This window comes from Carassius auratus, chromosome 38 (assembly GCF_003368295.1).
Source record: "Carassius auratus strain Wakin chromosome 38, ASM336829v1, whole genome shotgun sequence".
NCBI classification, from domain to species: Eukaryota; Metazoa; Chordata; class Actinopteri; order Cypriniformes; family Cyprinidae; genus Carassius; species Carassius auratus.
The window spans coordinates 22,051,117-22,071,214 of record NC_039280.1 but is presented as its reverse complement, the minus strand read 5'-3'; the positions used below and the strand labels follow the sequence as shown (position 1 = coordinate 22,071,214).

Genomic DNA, 20,098 nt, shown 5'->3' with positions numbered 1-20,098 from the left:
AATACAGGGACGCTGCAAATGTATCTTTTAGAGCAAATAATTGTACTTTCAGTACTCCTGATATGACGAAGAGGGTCAGATAATTATTTAGCAGCTTGTTTTGTTTTGAGACTCCTTTAAAAAGTTATTGAACTGAAGGTGTGTAAATAGAGAAACTGAATACAGTGATGGTACTGTACTTTTTGAACATATATATTAAATACTTGTACATTAAAGACTTAATGTATGTAATTGAGAGTCAAATAAATATTTTGCAACTTAGCACTAGGTTCCTTCTTTCAAAAGCTGTTGAAGTGGATTGTGGAAAAGTCATTGTGGAAACCCATAAAAACAGTGATGGTACAAATTTAATATATAGGTGAAGCACAAATTCTTATAAACCATCTTGAGGAAAGTTTTGCCATAGTTTTAGAAATGTTTATCCAAAATCAACATCGTGTTTGCTGTCATGATTTCTGAGTACTTGTCAATAATCTGATGGATTCAGTACCAGGCAAAGTGACATTTCTGCAGGAATGTAAACATCAATCAATGCACATGAATTGTGAGTTTAATGTTAAACAAAGATGTCATAAAACAGAAAAACATAAAAGAGTTCAGCCTTTTTGCATTTTCATTCAACACCTGGAGAACACTGTTACACTGTTAAGTCTTTATCATACTTAAAATCAGAAAAACAGAGGTGAATAAAACAGCAAGACATGGGCTTTAGTATGTTCTGTAGTGTCCAGACTAGATGTTCCAACTTGCTTCAGAGAAGTTGACCCATGCTTTCAAAACCTATTGAAATAAATCATATCATTGTTAAAACCAACAAATCAACACAGTTCTTATTCATTTGCAGGCAAATAAATAAAAACAGTTGTGTTTTTATTTATTTTTAATAGAAACACGTAATTTGTAGATAGTCCCTCAGATAGGAGATGACGTCACGACACTCCATAGAGGTAAGCGTGTTTATCAGCGTCTTTAAAACGTCGAGTTCGACATAAAAATGTGTTCTGATATGTACTCATCATGGTCGGTAATGATACTTGACCGAAAGTGTCTTTTTCAAGTGCATATTAACAAAGTTATTGAACGCGGAAGTCCGAATGTCTGAATATAAAACCAACTTTACCCAAGTCCCAGGGGTTGCTAAAGATGTACAGAGCCAAAAGCAAGACTGGGAAGGTGGAACAACTTGGATGAACTTCTGGAACAACTGAATGCCCAGGTATATTAATCATTTCTTTGTATAAGATATAACAGTGTTAAACAGTGTAACATAATTTACTGATACCTGTTTAAGAGAACAAACTGCCAACAGCTCACTGATCCACAAAAACTTAACTGCAAAACTCAACATTTTAATTTCAAGGTCTCTGGCAGTTGAGTTGATAATTGTCTTGTGACATTTATCCATTGCTCATTATGTAAACAATAGAATTATATTATATGATCAGAATTTGTCAAAAAGGTTCAATGTATACTTGATTTTGATGATCTACAATACATGTACAAATCCCGCAAATACATAATATAATGTATGCCATAAATGGCGTTCAGAGATGATGGCTTATTTTTTTGCTTGTGGGATGCCACACGTATTGTTTACGTTATCTTATTTACATGGAGTGTACATGGAACCTTGGTTGAGATTTTGATTATGGTGCTATTTTATTGTTTCAATTGGTATGGATAACAAAATGGGCAAAGCAGTCAACTTCCCTGATTAAGACCTTGAGATCAACATGTATGCATTAGAGAGAAATATTTTGGTGTAGTATTAAGCTGTTTTTCTCCTATCATATAGCTCCGTTTGACCAGCACCTACATACTGGGCAGAATTGACTCATTTCACCATTGGTTAATCTTGATCAGCCTCATGAAAGTCACCTGACATGCTTTTGGTCAATATGACTGAACAAAAAACAGCCATCGTGCGCACAGCATGTTTGAGACCTATTTTAGGACTGTTAGAAAACCACTCTCAGTATCTAACCTAAGTAGACTCTGGTAATGTTATTCAAACAGTCTTAAAGGGATACCCCACTGACATTCTTCTAAATATCTTCCTTTCTGTTCAGCAGAAGAAAGAAATTCATACAGGTTTGAAACAACATATGATGACAGAACTTACATTTTTCGGTGGAGTATCTCTTTAAGGGATCTGTAGACTTGCTGCACTTGTTAGCTGATTATCCCTCTCAGATTGTAATCTTGATTGTATTTCAGGAAACTATTTCATGAAGTTGGTTGAAATGACGCCCAATGGTGAAAAGAGTAGGTGATCCTAAACTGTTGGTAGAGTATATGTGTAACCCCTTTGTTAATTAAGCGACTTAATAATGTCTTATTGATGGTCTTTTTGGCAGACCACAGATCTAACTACTCATTGAAGGTCTGCTGTTCTTAGTGGTCTTCCCCTGTACTTGAGAGAGCCAGCTTCAATTTCAAAGACTATTAAGGTAATTAATTTGAATATCTTTATTATGGTATTACTGTTTGTGATGCAGTAGTGATTGCATAAGACATTATGCTTTCAGTCTGACACTAAAAGACATTTATTGTGTTTCACAGGATACTGAGGCACTGGGGCCACACACAAAGGCCATGAAAATGAAGTGACTGACAGTTCTACCAACTAGTGGAGGAGGAAGTTGTCATGGACAATCTGGGAGACTTCACAAATTCCCTCATGATGTTTGTTTCGGCACTGGTTGAATACTTGTGTAATATTTTACTTGAGCCTAACAGGCAAATTCATATGTATTTAAATAAATAAATAAAATGTTTTTTTTTATCAAAGCCTAGTGTGTAATTTATTTGAAATAATGAAAAATAGACTATTTTGACCAAGAATAAATATTTAATACAACATTTTATTTCAATTTGAGTCTGCTTGTTGGCCCAACAAGCTATGTTTAGTCAACAGAAAATATTTAATTGACACAACATTCTATTTCAAGTTCAGTCTACATGCAGGGGTAGTCAGCACAACACAAAAAAGTTGGTTTCCGCAACTTAAATTGGGCCAACTAAAAATTTTAGGTGCAACGGGTCACTAGAAATTTTTATGTTGGAGAGGCATATTTTTTTTTACAGTGTATAAATGTATATATTTCATCAGCCTTTACTCCAATTTATGTAATTTATTATAAAACCCTGTCTGTTTACTTAAGTAACAAATATAGGTGTCATGCCATAACATATTTTTTAATACGACTGACTTTATATTAAATGTGAATTTAACATTGAAAGTTAATGTGATATAAATATTGCCACTAATCTTTCATTGTTCAGAAAAAGAGCAAATAACATTTACATTATTATAGAACATTTTCACTGACATTTATAGCATTAAGATAAAGTAACGAGAGGAGCGTCGCCCACAATAACGAAGTAAAAGTACAGATTTTTCCCAAAACATTACTCAAGTAGGCCTAAATGTAACGAAGTAAATGTAACTCGTTACTACCCACCTCTGGATATTAATTTGTAGGAACGTTATGGTATGTCGTGGCCTCGAGACGCAGTGCTGAGGGAATGACATGTTTTTCTTGTGACCACAAGTTTAATGCATAAACAATAGCAACCCCATATTATCAGAGATGGATTCATTCACATGGACTCCTTTGTGATGTTTTTCTTACCTTTCTGGACATGAACAGTAGACCGTACACACAGCTTCAATGGAGGGACTGAGAGCTCTCGGACTAAATCTAAAATATCTTAAACTGTGTTCTGAAGATAAACAGATGAACAGTCTTACTGGTTTGGAACGACATGAGGGTGAGTTATTAATGACATAATTTGTATAATTGGGTGAACTAACCCTTTAATGTGACCCCAGAAGACTTTATAAGATTCAAAAGGTAGGTCATCAGGGCCAGAGATTTATTTACAGGGGACTTCATCATCATCCAATTCTCTCATTGTGAGTGGCACATCACAAACTGTTTTATTGTGTTCCGAAATTTGAGAAATCAAGGGAGCTACTTTATCAAAAAGAAATCAGCCGCAAGATTATCAAACGCAGAAGAATATAATTTTTTTGATAAAAATTTAAAACAAATCTAGATATTGTAGAGTTTTACAAGAGGAGATGGATCCATCAGTCTGAAGGAAGGGATGAATGTCCTGAACACATTGAACACTAGATGGCAGACATCTCCAGTCCTGGCTCTCTGCATCATCTGTTGATCATGTGATCTACCTGTTGACTTGCTGAAAACACGCCACTTTTATTTTCCCTTTACTTACGTCAATGGACAAGCAAAACTGCTGCTGCGAGCACAAAGATGATTTGCGATTTGGTGTTTGTGCCAATAAACGAACAAAACACAAACATTTTTAAGGTAAATACAGATGATATGAATTCCAGTTTACTCAGAAAGTGGCCATAACTTACCTTAAAACTAGATAAAAAAATAATAAATAAACAGATCAAATGAGTGTGAGATCGGTAATATATCTGTATCTGAGTTCATCTTCACACTGTGACCGAGGAAGAACACACTTCAGTTGAGCTGTAGTGCACATCCTGTCTCAATCTAAGATTTTAGATAAACCAATAAAGAGGACTTGCGATATGTCATTCATCTATAAATATATCACTTTTACAGAATATAAAAAAAAAATCCCTTTCAAAATTCACCTATCATTTTCCTCTCAAAGTCTCTTACTCTGAGCTGATCAAGATCCAGTTAGTGGTTATCTGAGCTATTGAAGGGTCTTCAGACAGAGCAGGGGTTTTCAGCTGTTCCTGAGTTACAGCAGGTCACAGACATGTCAACATCTATAGAGATTCCATGAAATAAAATGGCTTTAAATGTTCAGAATAATCTGTCAGGTAATTCCATTCACGTCTATAATATTAAATTTTCACCATTGTTGCCATTTGAACATTGTCTAGCTTTTCAGTGCGAAGGATGAGTGGGTTTTTAATCATGAGTCAAAATAATAACTTACTGAAAAGTAAAAAAAAAAAAAAAAAACACCTGAAAAAGAGATTTCCCCTTGAATGTTTCCTATAGCTTCTCTGAGTCCACACACACTTGTAGTTTTAACTGACTTGACTCCGACTCAAGACTGTAGTTTTTTCGGGGCACCCCCTGAGCAGCGACTCTGTGGAGCTGCTGAGATCAGAACTACGTGATGATGAAATTTACGGGATCCATCCTATAGATCGCTGCTGGAGGATGAGTCAGGGCACTGAAGGGCTCGCAGCATGACGTGACCATGCAAATCACACCGCTTCCCAGTATCAGCCTCTCGGGCGCTAGACACGTGAGACACTTTCAGTTTTGACATCACACCACTAGACCGAGGCTTTCTGACCCGCTCACTCCAGAGAGACAGATGCTAGAGAAGCCTGTAAACTGAAACTCTGATCATACGCAGTGAATTCTTTATTACACTCATGGTTGAACACTGAACTATACAATAACTGAGCAAACACAACATTCAACAAAGACAGGTGTGGCTCCTGTCATGAGCCATGCACGGCCTTCAGGAAACGTTTCTGGAATGTACCTGAAGTGACAGATCATCTTGGAAGTTTTCCTGTTGTACACCGATGACTCATGGGATCTGATCAATCCTGGAATTCCCTCTGCAGTCCCCCAGACAAATACATACTGTACGATCCATATCATCCTGCTGTGCTTCTGTTTCCTTTTTCACTTCAAGGGCATGGCAATTTTATTTCAGTTTCACGCTAAAAATTCTGCAGTTTTGGAATGATTCATATTGAAAATATGTTGTCTGCTTACAAATCGGTCAATCAAGTCAAGTCAAGTCACCTTTATTTATATAGCGCTTTAAACAAAAGACATTGCGTCAAAGCAACTGAACAACATTCATTAGCAAAACCGTGTGTCAATAATGTAAAGTGATAGTTAAAGGCAGTTCATCATTGAATTCAGTTCTGTCATCTATAATTCAACAGATGTCAATAATTCAGTTAATGCGATTCTTCATGTAATCTTGGAACAAACAGAATGAAGAGTTGATTGTAACATTATTATAGAAATAAGCAAAATATGATGCACTTTATTGACAACATCTGGATCACAGAGCATTTCAGTCATTCTAAAACACACATTATCAATAAAGATTATTAATTAATGTTTTAATTGAAAACTTATTTAACACTTGATTATGTAATCCTTTTATAAAAGGCTTGTTCCTACTCATATTATTTTGATATGTTAGCAACAATGTTATTTTAGCATCGAGATACTATCATAGTTTTATTCATATTTTGAATTAGTTGTTATTTTACATTTTAGCAAGTTTTAGCAAGTTAGATTTTTTTTATTTAAATGTTTATTTTTTTATTATTATGATTTGTCCTTGTCAGCTAGCAAAAGGTCTCATGTCAGTTAAAGTTTATATTATTTCAAGTAGTTTTAGTTCATTCTAATAACTCTGATTTTATGTTTGGAAGTGTGCTATAACGTTGTGACAGAGAGATAGTGTGTAGGCTGCACATTTTAGCGTGTCACTTTGCATAGCATGCTATTTTCAGAGAGCTGCACTACAGGTTGAGCGTTAACCTTCCTCCCACGCTATAGCGTCGCTGCCCCCGCATCGCTCAAATGTCACAAATATCCCCTCCTCTGTGCTCTCTTTCCTTCCAGCTGTGAGTCAGTAGAGCTCCTGGGGGTTTGGGGCTTGCCTACTTCTCGAGCAGTTTGAGTGTGGGCTCCTGAAAGAGCTGTGAGTTGACTTTCAGAATCACATTATTAGAAAGAGCCACTAAGTTTTAAGCTGGCAAAAAAGATAGCGATGTTGTAACTCAAACCACAAAACTTCCTGTGACGGAATAGTTTGGTTCTAATGGTAGAAAATTCACCTTGGGTTTATGCGAGGTTTTACAGACTCCTAAATTTAGAGTCGGTCAGAGATGATACCAATTTGCTACACAAATTTGTATAGTAAACAATATCAATACGTATTAATATTAACATATATATTTTAAACGTATTACTGAGTGTTGCATTAACCAGTGGCAGCTCCGGTGTGATGTATCCCAGTATAACCGAAGAGAAGTTGAAGATTGAGGATGATTCAAACCAAACTATATTTTCTGCAAGCTTCTACAAGATACATTAAAAAGATACATTATTTTTTTTTTCTTTTATTTTCATAATTCACAATTTATGTATACAGTGCAGCAGCTAAAACTGTGAGAAAAAATAATAAATGTTTTACTTGTTAAGAGCATGTGTATATTAATAACTAAAAGTCAAGCTGCGATAACAAGAAGGACCACACAGAGTTTATGTTTGTTCCCACCAACTCATAGAGATCGTATTGTAGTGCAGTGCCTGCAAGTTAAAAAATATTAATTAGCAATAATAAAACTCTTTGTATAGAGGTCTAAGCACTAAGCACTTTAGTGCCATATATAAAAAAAAAAAAAAAAGAAAAAAAAAAAATTCTAAATAAAAATGACAATATTTTTGAGATGTTTTAAGGATAAAGTCGAAATTATGAGAATAAGGTGCAAATATTTTGAGAATAAAATCAAAGATATGAGAATTAAATCATAGCAATTAAAGTTATGATATTTTGGGTATAGCCTGCATGCGGGCCGCACTGGGAGCACTTTCAAATTCTGTCAGTTTAAATACAACAAATATATCTTACAATAAAGTGTTTGTCACGCTCTTTAATGTGACGTGACAGATCGCTGTATTCGCTTCAGTTTAAGCAGCATCCATCATCTTTCCGATTACAATGAGATGTTTCATTAAAGGGTTAGTTCATCCAAAAATGAAAATCAGCCCATAAATTACTCACCCCCAAGTCATCCTAGGTGTATCAGACTTTCATCTTTCAGACGCTTCCAGTCGGAGTTATATTCAAATTGTCTATGATCTTTCCAGCTGTTTCATGGCACTCAGCGGGAGTTGCATTGCTTCAGTCCAAAAGTGTCTCACACGGCTCCAGGGGGTGAACAAAGGCCTCCTGTTGCAAACATGCAAACTGATGTCCATATTCAAAACATAATAATCACTTGAATCAAGCTTGTGCTCACAGTTCTGGGTGGATGACATATAAGCTACATTAAAGTGATTATTACATTTTGAATACTGATACCTTTATTACAAATAGGCATCGATTCACTACAGAAGGCCTTCGTTCACCCCCTGGAGCCGTGTGAGACACTTTTTTTTTAATGGATGAGGGTTTTTTATTTCACTTCTTTTGGACTGATGCACTGCAACACCCGCTGAGTGCCATGAAACAGCTTGAAAGATCAAAGACAATTTTTAATATAACTCCGACTGGATTCGTCTAAAAGAAGACATAAAAACCTTGAGGTTGAGTAATTTAATTACATTTTTGGGTGAACTAGCCCTTTAAATTAACCTATAGCCTACTGTTTTTTTATGCTTTCTGATGAACCTTCACATTTATATTGTAACTACTATAAGAGAAAAACACATTTATAATTTGTATTTTGTGATAAAACGTACAGAATTTGCGTCATATTAAAGGCAACACTGCACAAAATGGTTGTGATTACTGGGTGGCTGGCACGCTACAATCAATGAGTTTAAGATGCTAAATATTATTTCCAATCGTTTACTGCATTATACCATAGATGTCCACAAAGAAAACAGTGTAATTTAATGAAACTAGTGTCTCATAATAGTTGGAAAGACGATGAATACAGCAATCTGTCATGCCACATTAAAGAGTGTAAATAACATTATTGTAAAACACATTTTAGCCATAAAACTGACTGATTTTGTTTTATATAAAAAGTTGTAGAAGCACAAAGTCGCTATAGGGTGGCTGGCGCATAATGAACGCAATCAAAGATGTGAAATATTATTTCCAAGCATACTGTCCCTGCGAGTATGACACATGCTATGATTTCTGCTAATAATCCCACATATATTATTGTTTTGCTACCAATATCAACACCATTGTTAGTGTATTAATGCATAATAAACTACTATATTTTGAGAGTTTGTTGTTATAACATGCATTTCAAGCTGAAATGACGCAAATCAAGATAAACAGAGACAGGAAACGTGTTAATGTTTTTCTATTAAAAATAATTTATTCCAGGACCACATATAAATAATTCTTGAAACACATTACAGTTAATATTTGCTGTGAATAAATACAAACAAACAAACCAAAAAACAAGGCTTTTCATACAATACTCTATATGAAAGGTTGCACAAAATTTCTATCTTGTCATCTATGTTCCTCTAGGTCTATAACTGGAATGTCACTACGTACTGTATGTCAGAAGTACCGTTCCTAATTCCAGAGCAGCTTATTTAGTATTGTGCAAGTTTGTGATGATCTGAACTGACTGAACAGATCCAGTAGTTGAAGAGTAGACACTCTTGAGTTTCTGATTCGACTGCAGATTCGTCTTGTGTGTATCATTTATCCCAAGCACATTTGTGTATAGGCCCACATGAATCTAATTCTCGAGTAGACGAAGCTAAATGTGCTTGCACACAACATTGGACTTCAAGGATGGGAATGTTTAACACAGACAGTTATTTCTTTATAAATGATGCCACAGGAGCCAGCTCGATCTCTTCTCGGTACGTCTGTGCAGATATTGCAGAAATATTCAAATAGAGAATGTCAGTTTGTGCATACTAAATGTATGCAAAGAATAGACTGAGGCATTGTGTGATTAAAGGAGAGTAGTGCAACCGAAAGAAAGTGGCCGAACGGGGAGTTCGCAGATCTAGGACCTGGGCGTTTACATTCAGATTGATTCGTTTTCTCCCTGGCTGTTTATCATCGTTTTTTTTCGCTTTGTCAGAATTTTTTGACGCTCTCTTTTTGGCACAGCTGTTCCCTTCAGCTTATTTTAATTTCATCTGCTCTAAACATCGGGGAGGTGTCAAGTATCTGGTTTTCATTGCACTTAAGGAATTCTTCAGCCACAGAGAAATGAACATATCCATTCAATAGAACAGAGCACGTCATATGAAGTTTAACAAGGCAAGCAAAAGTGAAAAACAGTTTCAAGAGCAAGAAGGACTTGTGAAAATGGTAAAGAAAAACATTCTCGAAGGCAACAGATCCATGCTGCTCGCAGACATCAGATGGTGCAGCAGGAAATGAAAGTCGAGCTCTGCTTAGCAAGCTCTCATTGGCACTTAACCTACATTTTATGAAGAAACTATCAAATGCTGTCCTTCGGTGGTCTCTGCATACCCTGTACGTCTTATTCCAGTACTTCCTGCAGTCCACAGTGGCGATGTACATCGGATTTGACACATCTTTCGGTAAATTAACTCGATTTTGTCACTAATCTGAAATTGTTAATTCTTACACATGCTCTCCTCAATTTTTCAACAAACATTTGCGATTGATTACCCTGTTCGACATAAACAGCGGACGCCACGGGTGTGTGTAACTAGACGTCATTGTGTATCATTAGTTTCTGTATGCTAACATCTCACGACAGTCCTAAACAAGTGATACAAATGACCAAAACTTCATTTAAGAGGTATTCACCAATTCTACATCACCACCGGGCTCTTAAGGCCCTGCCCAATGTAGGTGGGGGATTTTGGGCAAAAAGTTCCTCGTGTAAGAGAGTTCACCAGCATGCACGTGGACGTGCGATGGACTGGGCACGTTTTAACATCGAACTGTTCTGTCAGCCCCGGTAAATCTGCTTGAAGTGGTCACATTCGTTACAGTAGCCTTGTTTCTCTTGGTTGGCGTAGTGGTCGCAGCCCTGCGTCTTGCAGCGCTGTTTGCTCTTCTCTTTGGGCGCCTGTGCACGTCGACCCTCTCGCTGGCCGCGGCTGACGCAGTCCGGGCAGAGGTCCGTGCAGCCCGGGGACAGGTTCTTACAGCCGCTGCGCCGACACTGTGTCTGGGACAGCATCGGAGGAGGACGTGGTTTCGAGGCCCGCTGGACAGAAACAACAGAGTTCGTCAGAAGAGCCAAACCTTCCCCACAGCAACAAAGCCAGCACGTAAGGACACTTACTGTGACGAGAGGTGGGGATTGAGAGCCCCTGCTAGCAGCTTGGTTGAGTCTGGCACTCTGTTCCTTCACAAAGCACTTGTTGCAGTAACCCTCGAGCATGGCCTTTCCCTCGGCGCCGCAGCCCTGACCCCGGCACCGCGGACAGTTCTGGAAGCCCGCCTCGGACGTGTGTCTGGGCTGGACAAGAGCGGGAGTGGCCACTGCACAAACAAAAACAAAATAAAAATCACACACTTGTTTCTCTCCTTGACTTGATACCCAATAGGACAGGCGTCCTGGCGTCCCAACCCTGCTCCTGGAGGACCACTGTCCTGCAGAGTTTTGAACACACCTGATACTTCCAGGCAGTTGGAGCTAAACTCTGCAAGACACCGGCCCTCGAGGACTGAGTTTGGACACCCCTACAGTCAGAAGATATTTCATCTGAGTTACAAGAAGAAGTGAGAGAATGCAGAAGAGCTGCACTTACGGTGATTGGTCTGGTAGTCTAGATAACATATAGTGCAGAATCCCAGCTTCTCTGCCGTCCCAAAGAACTGGCAGCCGGAGCGTTTACACTGCCGGGCCGCGGGCGTCTGCCAGGTGTGGCCGGCTGTCCCAGTGCGCTCCGTCTCCCGGTGCATCGCCCATACTGAGGCCTCGGTCCTGGGCTCCTGCTGCTGGGTGTCCCCCATCTCAGAAACGGCAGTCCTCTGCATGCAGGGTGGGCAAAGACCGTTGAATATCCTAAAGACCTCCTGTCGGCACATAACGCACCTCTCGGTGTCCCTTTCCCGTTCTCTCTCTCTTTCCTTCTCTCGCTCCCGGCTGCCTGTCGCCCACCAGCCGTGAGAGGGGCCTTGCGGTGGCCCATTAGCAGCCGTTCGGTTTTGCCTCGCCGTAAAGCAGCGTTCACACAGCCCGTCATGCTCCACGCTGAGAGTGAACAAGCATCCGGGCGTCTTGCACTTCATGGCATGAGTCTCACTGTAAAGGCTTAGACTGGGGGCCGTAGGGGGCGCAGAACGTGGGCTGGGCAGGACGGAGCGCTCCAGCCTCCCTCGGCTCTCGGGGTCCGAGGACGAGGTTTGATTTGTGGTGGAAATGGCCTCCGGCTTGCAACCCGCCTGGCGCTTTTCGAAGCACTCGTGACAGTGGGGTTGAGTGTCCACCGAGACGTAGAAGGTACAGCGGGGGGTGGCACAGCGGATCTCAATCAGAGAGAGCTGGGAGACTGAGAAGGGAGGGGGACGCTGGGATTGGGGGGCCCATAAAGAGTCCTTATCCTCCTGCCAGCGCTTATATTCATGGTTGACCAGCTGTAGATAGTCCTCCATCAGGTTCATGTCCTCAGGTAGGTTGCCTTCATCCAGTCTGATGGAGGAAGGGTTCAAGATTTGAAAAGGAACACTGTAAGATCCCACAACCACATTTCTGTGGTTACATTTAGGAAATGCTTATATATTTATCAGACGTTTTATCAAAAGTATCATTTAGTACAACAATTCCAGAAACAACTGCAATGAGGCAACCTAGGTTGCTCGGATCTGGCCGCTTAACCAGCAAGACTTCACCAAAGAGAGTGTTTAGCTCATACCTGGCTGCGGTGATGATCTGTGTGGGATCGCAGCCCAGGCCAATGACAGGGATCTCTATAAGCATTAGGTAGTCTTTCAGCAACTTCTCCTTCTGTTGCTGCTCCTTTTCTGTCAGAAAGTGCACTCGGAGATCTTCAAACCCACCCCGTCCAGGGTTTATCAGTGGCACAGCACGGATCTCTGAAAGGGTCACAAACATCAATTATTCAAATGCACTGGGCCAAGTAGTAGGAACACAATCTGGATTGGTGCGATGTCTGGAGGCAGACCTGGGCCGCTGTCTTTGATTGTGATCAGAGGTGCAAAGTGCTGGGTGTCATAGCCAAGCACTATGGGATATTTGTAGCATTCTCCTGGAGGCCAATGCAAAGGCAGGTATATGCCCCCAACATTGAGGGGTGAAAAGGACGAACCAGACTTCATACTTCTAAGTACTTGGTCTGTCGAGAGAGAAAAAATCGGTCATATATTATGCTCATTTTAAAGGACTTTATGGGTCCAAATCTTCTTATAGACATAATTGTATATGGATACATACCTGCAATAACAATAATTGGTCTCCGCAGAATATTTGAAAGCACAAAGATGTGAATATCTTCTAGTGAGTCAAACTGTAGGCCATTACTGCTGGACACCGGAGAAGCCATTTCTACAATCTTCACCCATTCCTCCTCCCAGTTCTGAGAAACAAAAAACATTACAACTATTAACGAGTTTTACCCTTGTCATAGCAAAGAAAAAAGTTTAATGAGGAGTAATGGGATTCTGAAATCCTTCATTTGTTCAGTAACATCTCTAATGGTAATACATTGAGAACTGGATGTGTCAAGTGGTGGACTTTTTTAGCTGGATTTATCAGGCTGTTTATGCCACAAAATGACAGTTTTACACGCTCACTGTGAAAGGGGAAGTGCTTACCAGAGTGCTGTATCGCAGGCCCGTCTGAGTGAACTCCTGAGAGTGCAGAAGCTCGGTCTGAAAGCGCCCTCTAAAGTTACTAGTGTCTGTCTCCTTCAGCACTGCGTAAAGAGCCTTTCGCAGCACCAGGTCTGTGTCCTGAACCCCCAGCAGGTACTGGGACGCCGCGTGGAGCAGGCAGTTTCCATCACCTACATGACACATAAACACAGACTTGAGCTCAGGACAGTCGCCAGTCAAGAGCTTGGGACTGTGCAAGTTCTTGTGGTGCAATGAGGTCGTACTCTCCTCCCAAATTTCCTCAGTTTCTGGATGAGCAAACATGGCAACATGCAGACATGCCATTATACATTAGTTGGTCTACCATCTCCTAACATATGCATTATAATATAGACAAATTTCACTTCGAAGTGCACTTTGAAAAAACACAGGTCATAGAAATCTGTGAAGGAGGTATTTATGCGTTCACAAAAAGGCTATGAAACTTGCAGTTCCTGTTTAAACATCATCTAGACTGTCATAACAGCAACCTCTTGACCCGCACAACATAGCAACAAAAAAATAGTACTAAGAAAATTAAAAACTACATGTGCAATCTTTGCTTTATTGCTGTCAGCAATCTCATTATAATTAAAAGGTTAGTTCAGCCATATTTGTCAAGAAACAAGATAAAGAATGAGATAAAAGCAATACAGGGGATTTCCACAGAGGTGTTAAAAGCAGTTTAAAGAGATCCATTTCATCCGAGTGCATGCATTTTAAAACAGGACATGAGACCGTATCTGATCTGCAAAAACATTGAAATTAACTCCTCATTACACACGCAAGCAATTTGGACATGTCAAGCTAAGAAAGAAAAACAATTCAAAACTCTGTAAATCAGTAACTTCACTGTAACCTGTAACTCTTGATCAAAGTGAAGCAGACTTGAACACTCAAAGATCATGCGCTGCAGAGCTGTGCTCGTGGCCTAGATTCAGTGTTCTTTCTGATGTTGTGCAACATGTGTGTGCTAGTGCATTCGTGCACATTTGCATGTGTGCGCGCTTGTGTGAAACAGCCTGCGAGGAATTTCCCTAGTATGTGATTCTCTGATTAAGCACCGTAAGGGCTTCACTTCAGCTTTGTCTTTACCTTGTCTCCTCTTGACACCAGAGCCATGATATAAAGCATTTGGACTTTCCAGAGAGGAGGGGCGATGCTCTACAGGAATGTTTGCGCCCGTGCCATTTCTAGGGTCGATAAGGGAAGTCTGAACATATGATCTAGTTTCGGTTCTTTAAACCTGCGTGATTGTCTAAAAGCAAGGGTTGTGTCTACACCTGCAACCAACACAAAGACCAAATGTTCCTAAGTAGAAGGAGGATTTAACTGGTCTACAGGTTAGAATTTATTTACATTGGAAACTATTTGTACATCGTGTTGTTTTGCTTCTTGTTACACAAGAGAAAGTTTCCGTATGACCCATAAACCGTAGAGGGAAACAATACAAACTCCAAAACACCTCCAAATCAAACTCATAAACGAAGAGATCTGAATCTGAATTAACAACATTACTGGGCCAAACACTCTTAAAGTAGTGCACTTAGAACAATAACCAACTCATTTTCAGAAACACTTTTCAAAATAAGCTGTTTTTCCACTAACAAATTTCCATCAAGTTGCAGTTTAAGGTTGCATGGACTGAGAATGCAGCAATGTCAGGTCCGAGAAAAAAATAATTCAGTCTTTTAATATCCTCCAATCAGTCCTTGAGAAATAAGTCTCTACACACCATTTAAATAGTTCTTTTATTAAATGAAATGTTTCTGCAAATTTAAGTGGAGTTACATATTTTTAACACTATTTCTCACTTTTAAACACCTTCAAAGTAGTATACTACTTTCTGTAACTAGTTAACATTGTAGAATCATAGAGGTAGCTTGACTGTATTTAAAAACTTTACCGTAAATTATGAGCGAAATTGTCATTTGGGAAGTTACAGTTTCAATGTAGCTTCCCTAAAACAATAAAAGAACAGAAAATGAGCTGTGAGCACAAACTACATCTGCTATTCAACCACATCCATGTCATCAAATTCAGCAACACTGGTCACAGGAGCAAAACGTGGCCTCGAGAAAATGAATATGCATATGGTAACGCCGTCCACTTCACCGTTTTATGATCAGATGCACTATACAGGCCCAAGATGAAACCGCAATTTCAACACTCGGTTGTTTTTTAAGCTACTAAACTATTTTACCTAAAAGCTTTGGGATTTGGCTTTAGACATCTTTATCAAGCGTTGGGTGTTTGATTCCCCGGGAACACATGATAGGTAAAAATTGATAGCCTGAATGCACTAAGTCGCTTTAGATAAAATCGTCTGCTAAATGCATTAATTTAATTTAATTTATTTAAATACACACTATTGGAAATCAAAACTATGTATTCCTGTAGAGCAAACAATGATAACGGGTTCGATTCGCAGGGAATGCATGAATGAATGTAAATGTACAAAACACAAGCACATTTAGACATATCCTCCGCTTTAATAGTGACACAGATTATTGATCGCACCGGCTGATTAAAGAGACACTTTATAAATGCATAACATGGGTAAAATACAACACCAGCCCAAAATCTCTCATCAAGCAAAGATGCGTCTTCTGACCTGGGAAGTTGTTACATTCACGTGGAAGGACTTTTTAAGTATCCCTACTTTAACAGACCAAAAAACTGAGACAAATACTGAACAAACATATTCCTAACCCAACCATACCCGATTCCTAGAGGATTACAGTTATGATTTCATTTATTTTAAGTCAAATTACGAAACTAAAACTTAAGTCTTAGTTAACTTGCTTTAAAAAAAGCTACTGCCATTATTAGGGATATTACATTTATTGAGGGTTACATTTATTCCAGTTCCCCTCTGTATTCGGTTAAGGGTCATATCAATGCCATCAGTTTTAACCATCATGTTCCAGTCTGACGCTTTCATAATCCCTGAAGATTTAAAACAGGAAATTCCTGTTTCATTATGAGGAAAAATATGTGCTGTCCAAAATAAAAATAAAAAAGACCAGAATTCAAGAATGAGACAATATCCACTACCAGGAACTAGACCTGATCAAATGAAGCAATATACGGTAGAAAATACTGACACAGCGCTAGCTTGCGAACTATTTCGGACAAATGTTCGTAAAATCTGCATTTACTTAATTTCAGTTACAGTAACTAGTGACTGTACAATGGAGCAACAATGGCAAGTACAGAGAAGTTTCCCTCGCAGCATTACTCATAAGAGAAGAGAAGAGAAGAGCAGAGCGTCCTGACCCTGAGTGAGCCAGAGAAACGTCAGAGTCATAAAGCGCTCTGTACTGAGAGCCCCGCATCACGCCACGGCCCCCTTCAGTCAAACTGGGTGTAGAATTAAGGGGGAAGAACATCAGTGTGACAGACAGGGCAGGATTTTCCCGTCTGCGTGAAACCCTCATGTGCCAAGCATGCCAAAAAAGCACGTATTCTTTTAAGTGGTCAACTGGTATGGCTTTATTAACAGCTGCGGAATACGATAAAGACACCAGATGAGATGTAGATGATGGCAGCAGATGCATTAAACAAGGGTATAAACATCAATCTTTGGAAATTGTACGAATTGTAGTTAATAAATCACAATTACAATTTCAAGCGTATAATCGTCAATTATGACTTTTGTCATAAGCCTCAAAGGTCTACAATACGTTGGATTGGTTTCTTTTTTAAATGATACAAAAAAAAAATGAACATTATTATTACAATGTTATATCAAAACTAAAATTCAAATAATGGGGAAAACCCTCAAGATAACATGTAGAAAGGAAAAACCGCATCTTAAGGAAGCAGATTAACATAAGTGGCCTGAATGATTTATTACCGCTTTGAACGATTAAATAATTGTGACATCCATAATTGCAATCACGGTTAGAAATTCTATATATATATATATATATATATATATATATATATATATATATATATATATATATATATATATATATATATATATATATTAGGGCTGTCAAAATAACGCATTCATTTTGGTTAATTAATCTGAGAAAAAAATAAGGCGTTAAAAAAAAATAACGCAGATTAATCCACTGCGTTTTGACCTTTGAACCTGGAGCCGTTCTAGCCACCATTCGACTGTAAAATGAAGGAGGGAGACAAGAACTCGATGGCGCTGCCTGGATCTTTGACTGGAACATTGACTTATAAAAACGACCTATTGGAAGTGTTGATAAAAATAAATTCATCTACAATGTCTGCAGCAAGGAATTTGGATATCACCGGAGTCCGTCCACTATAAACTAGCCGACCACATCAATGCAAAGCATCCAGGAGCTAATGTTAATCCGGAGGTACGACCGAACACGTCCCATGATACCAACTCTAGCAGTCAACGTCATCTTCAAGATGCCTTGTTTGTACAGTGAAAAAAATCTTCTTCCTGAAGCACTTTTACATTTATTTTCTTAGCATATTGGGTCATATCATTGATTGTTATGGCCATTATTTGAACAATGAAAATAATAATAAAAGAGTTTTTGAACTTTAATGTCACTATTATTCATTCAATCATTTAAGTAGACCATTTCATTAGAAGAATCCGTGTATAGTGTATCAGACCAATAATGCATCACTAACATAAATTTACACAAATGGTTTATCACGGGAGTAAGAATCCATTTGAGAAGGAAACACAACACACAGAAAGCTGCTACTTGTAGCTGATAAAATCACGGCATAGTTACCGTTGGTCCTCAGCGGCACCAGCTTCTTGACCTCGCGGCACCAGTTCAGCCTCTTCTCCTGCTCCAGAGAGCTCTGCATGGCCCGGTCCAAGATGGCGGCCTGGATGACCTCGCGGAAGGCCTGCGGGAACTGGCTCATGCGGATCATCTCCAGCGTGTAGCGGTGCATGCTGCGCAGGTGATGGATCAGGCCGCCGCTGGACGAGGGCTTCACCACATCGTTGGGCACCCGCTCTCGGATTTTCACGGCCTTCAGGAGGTTACTCACAAACAGGAACTTGGGCAGGAAGTTCTGGCCCTGAGACATGGTAGTCTGGAGAGGGGAACCAATCTAGCTCTGCAAAGAAGACATGAAACAAACACAGCATTGTCAGAGGCGCTCAACCCACGACCATGTGCTACAGAGAAGAATTTCCCCTCCACCATAAAGGTGAAGAACTGAAAGGACGAGCGTGGCCCCTGAAAGCTGATGGTGTATTCCAGACTCACGGTAAAGGGCTCTTGAGGTCAGATGAGTGAAAGGCGAAGATCTTTATTAGTCCACCCCCACAATGAAATTTCCAAAACTCTAGCAGAATGGCCTAAAGATGGGCTCAGACAGGCTGACTGGAACCTGGCGGCGTTGAGATGCCATTGACTGCAAGGGCACCATTTATTTGTCTCAGCCGCCGAGGTTCTTCAGGGACAACTTATTCTGAACGCCAAAGCGACAGCGTTCCCTTAAATAGCTCTTGCGCGAGACGTTATCAGCGTTAACGCGACGTCCACAGCTTTATTAAACACAAAGCACAACGGGGACAATAGAGACCCGCGCGGACAAATATTGTAACATCAGTAGCTGACGCTCGAATTACGTAATTGAGTTGACAGAAGACCTAGACAATGCAACACTGTAACATTCGAAAGGAAGCGATGTGTCCCCATGGCAACAATAGAACGTTTTCTCTGTTTAATGTTTTAAATCGCCGATGAGTGACGTCTTCGCAAACAATGGCTGTCAAATCCGCGGCGTTCAGGACCGAGTCCGTCTGTTCGAGACAGACAGACAGACAGACAGACAGACAGACAGACAGACAGACAGACAGCCGTTTAAGCGAGAGACAAAACGGGAGAAATCGGTCTCGCTCGGTTTAGGATTCAGTCTGACACGATATTAGAGAGGCGAGGGTGAACGGGCGCAACTCTTACCTGTTCAATATGTCGGTATCCACCAACAAAGCCCATAAGATGCTCAGGCTTTACTGCTACTTCACTCAGTCCACTTTAATCGTCCATAGCGCTCTTAAAGATCCACTGGATTTCACTGCTCGCGCGAGACGCGTCCAAAACACGTCCAAGTCTTTACTCTAGTTCAGCTCGATTGTAAGCAGTACATAAAAGCCAGTGGGGATTTCCATAAGGTACTTTCCACTTTCACAATCCATTATAAAAAGCGTTATCTTCGTCTCATCCGCTAGGAGGCGAACGGCGGCTTTACGCTTACGTTACGTCGGGCTCGATGACGTCAAGCTCGACGCTTGTTTTGCCACACCCATAACACTGGTAGTTAGGTGAGATGTGGAAACCCAGCTGTGGAAGTCCCAGCCTGTGCGATTTACACCTGTGTGTGTGTTTTACTTTCTTTTGATGAATGTAAAGAATGAATGTGCATTACACGAAACGCAGCAGTCTTAGTCAGTGGGTTTGCAGTTTTACTTTAGGGCCTCTCTACCTGCCTTTTTCAGAGTAGGGTTAATAAATGAATAGCTATAGTTTCATGTTTGTCATGCCTTCCGAGAGGAAACAGGGTTGACGGTAACAAAGCTGACTGTTTAATTTGATTGCACAAGCTGAAACTAAAGTTATTCTTA

General features: G+C 39.8%; 1 protein-coding gene and 1 long non-coding RNA gene across 7 annotated transcripts; one reads left to right on the top strand and one right to left on the bottom strand.

The window, feature by feature from the left end:
• The first annotated feature begins 923 nt into the window (after positions 1–923).
• On the top strand, positions 924–2,788 carry LOC113057382 (uncharacterized). Of its 5 annotated transcripts, XR_003277813.1 has the most exons (5): positions 928–947; positions 1,126–1,216; positions 2,218–2,265; positions 2,358–2,450; positions 2,563–2,788. It is a non-coding gene; the product is annotated as an uncharacterized LOC113057382 (long non-coding RNA). The 5 variants fall into 5 exon arrangements; XR_003277811.1 differs by having other exon boundaries at positions 924–1,216; positions 2,563–2,786; XR_003277815.1 differs by lacking the exon at positions 2,218–2,265 and having other exon boundaries at positions 929–947; positions 2,563–2,786.
• A 6,250-nt stretch (positions 2,789–9,038) lies between these two features.
• Positions 9,039–19,701, bottom strand: LOC113057381 (tumor necrosis factor alpha-induced protein 3-like). 2 transcript variants are annotated; one of them, XM_026224763.1, is made up of 9 exons: positions 19,437–19,701; positions 18,249–18,585; positions 13,474–13,664; positions 13,094–13,235; positions 12,825–12,995; positions 12,555–12,735; positions 11,448–12,331; positions 10,979–11,178; positions 9,039–10,900 (listed from the first exon to the last, which is right to left on the bottom strand). In XM_026224763.1, the coding sequence occupies exons 2-9, from the start codon at positions 18,553–18,555 to the stop codon at positions 10,640–10,642; spliced, it is 2,337 nt and encodes a 778-aa protein (XP_026080548.1). In that variant the 5' UTR covers positions 18,556–18,585; positions 19,437–19,701; the 3' UTR covers positions 9,039–10,639. The 2 variants fall into 2 exon arrangements, with proteins under 2 accessions (XP_026080548.1, XP_026080549.1); XM_026224764.1 differs by lacking the exon at positions 19,437–19,701 and adding an exon at positions 18,738–19,266.
• Positions 19,702–20,098: the final 397 nt, after the last annotated feature.

Excerpts from the sequence above, each read along its gene's own strand:
- LOC113057381 (XM_026224763.1), bottom strand. The coding sequence starts at position 18,555 with ATGTCTCAGGGCCAGAACTTCCTGCCCAAGTTCCTGTTTGTGAGTAAC. Across the intron at positions 12,996-13,093 it reads ACCAATTATTGTTATTGCAG|ACCAAGTACTTAGAAGTATG; the intron begins GTATGTATCCAT and ends CTCTCTCGACAG. Across the intron at positions 12,736-12,824 it reads AATCAAAGACAGCGGCCCAG|AGATCCGTGCTGTGCCACTG; the intron begins GTCTGCCTCCAG and ends TGACCCTTTCAG.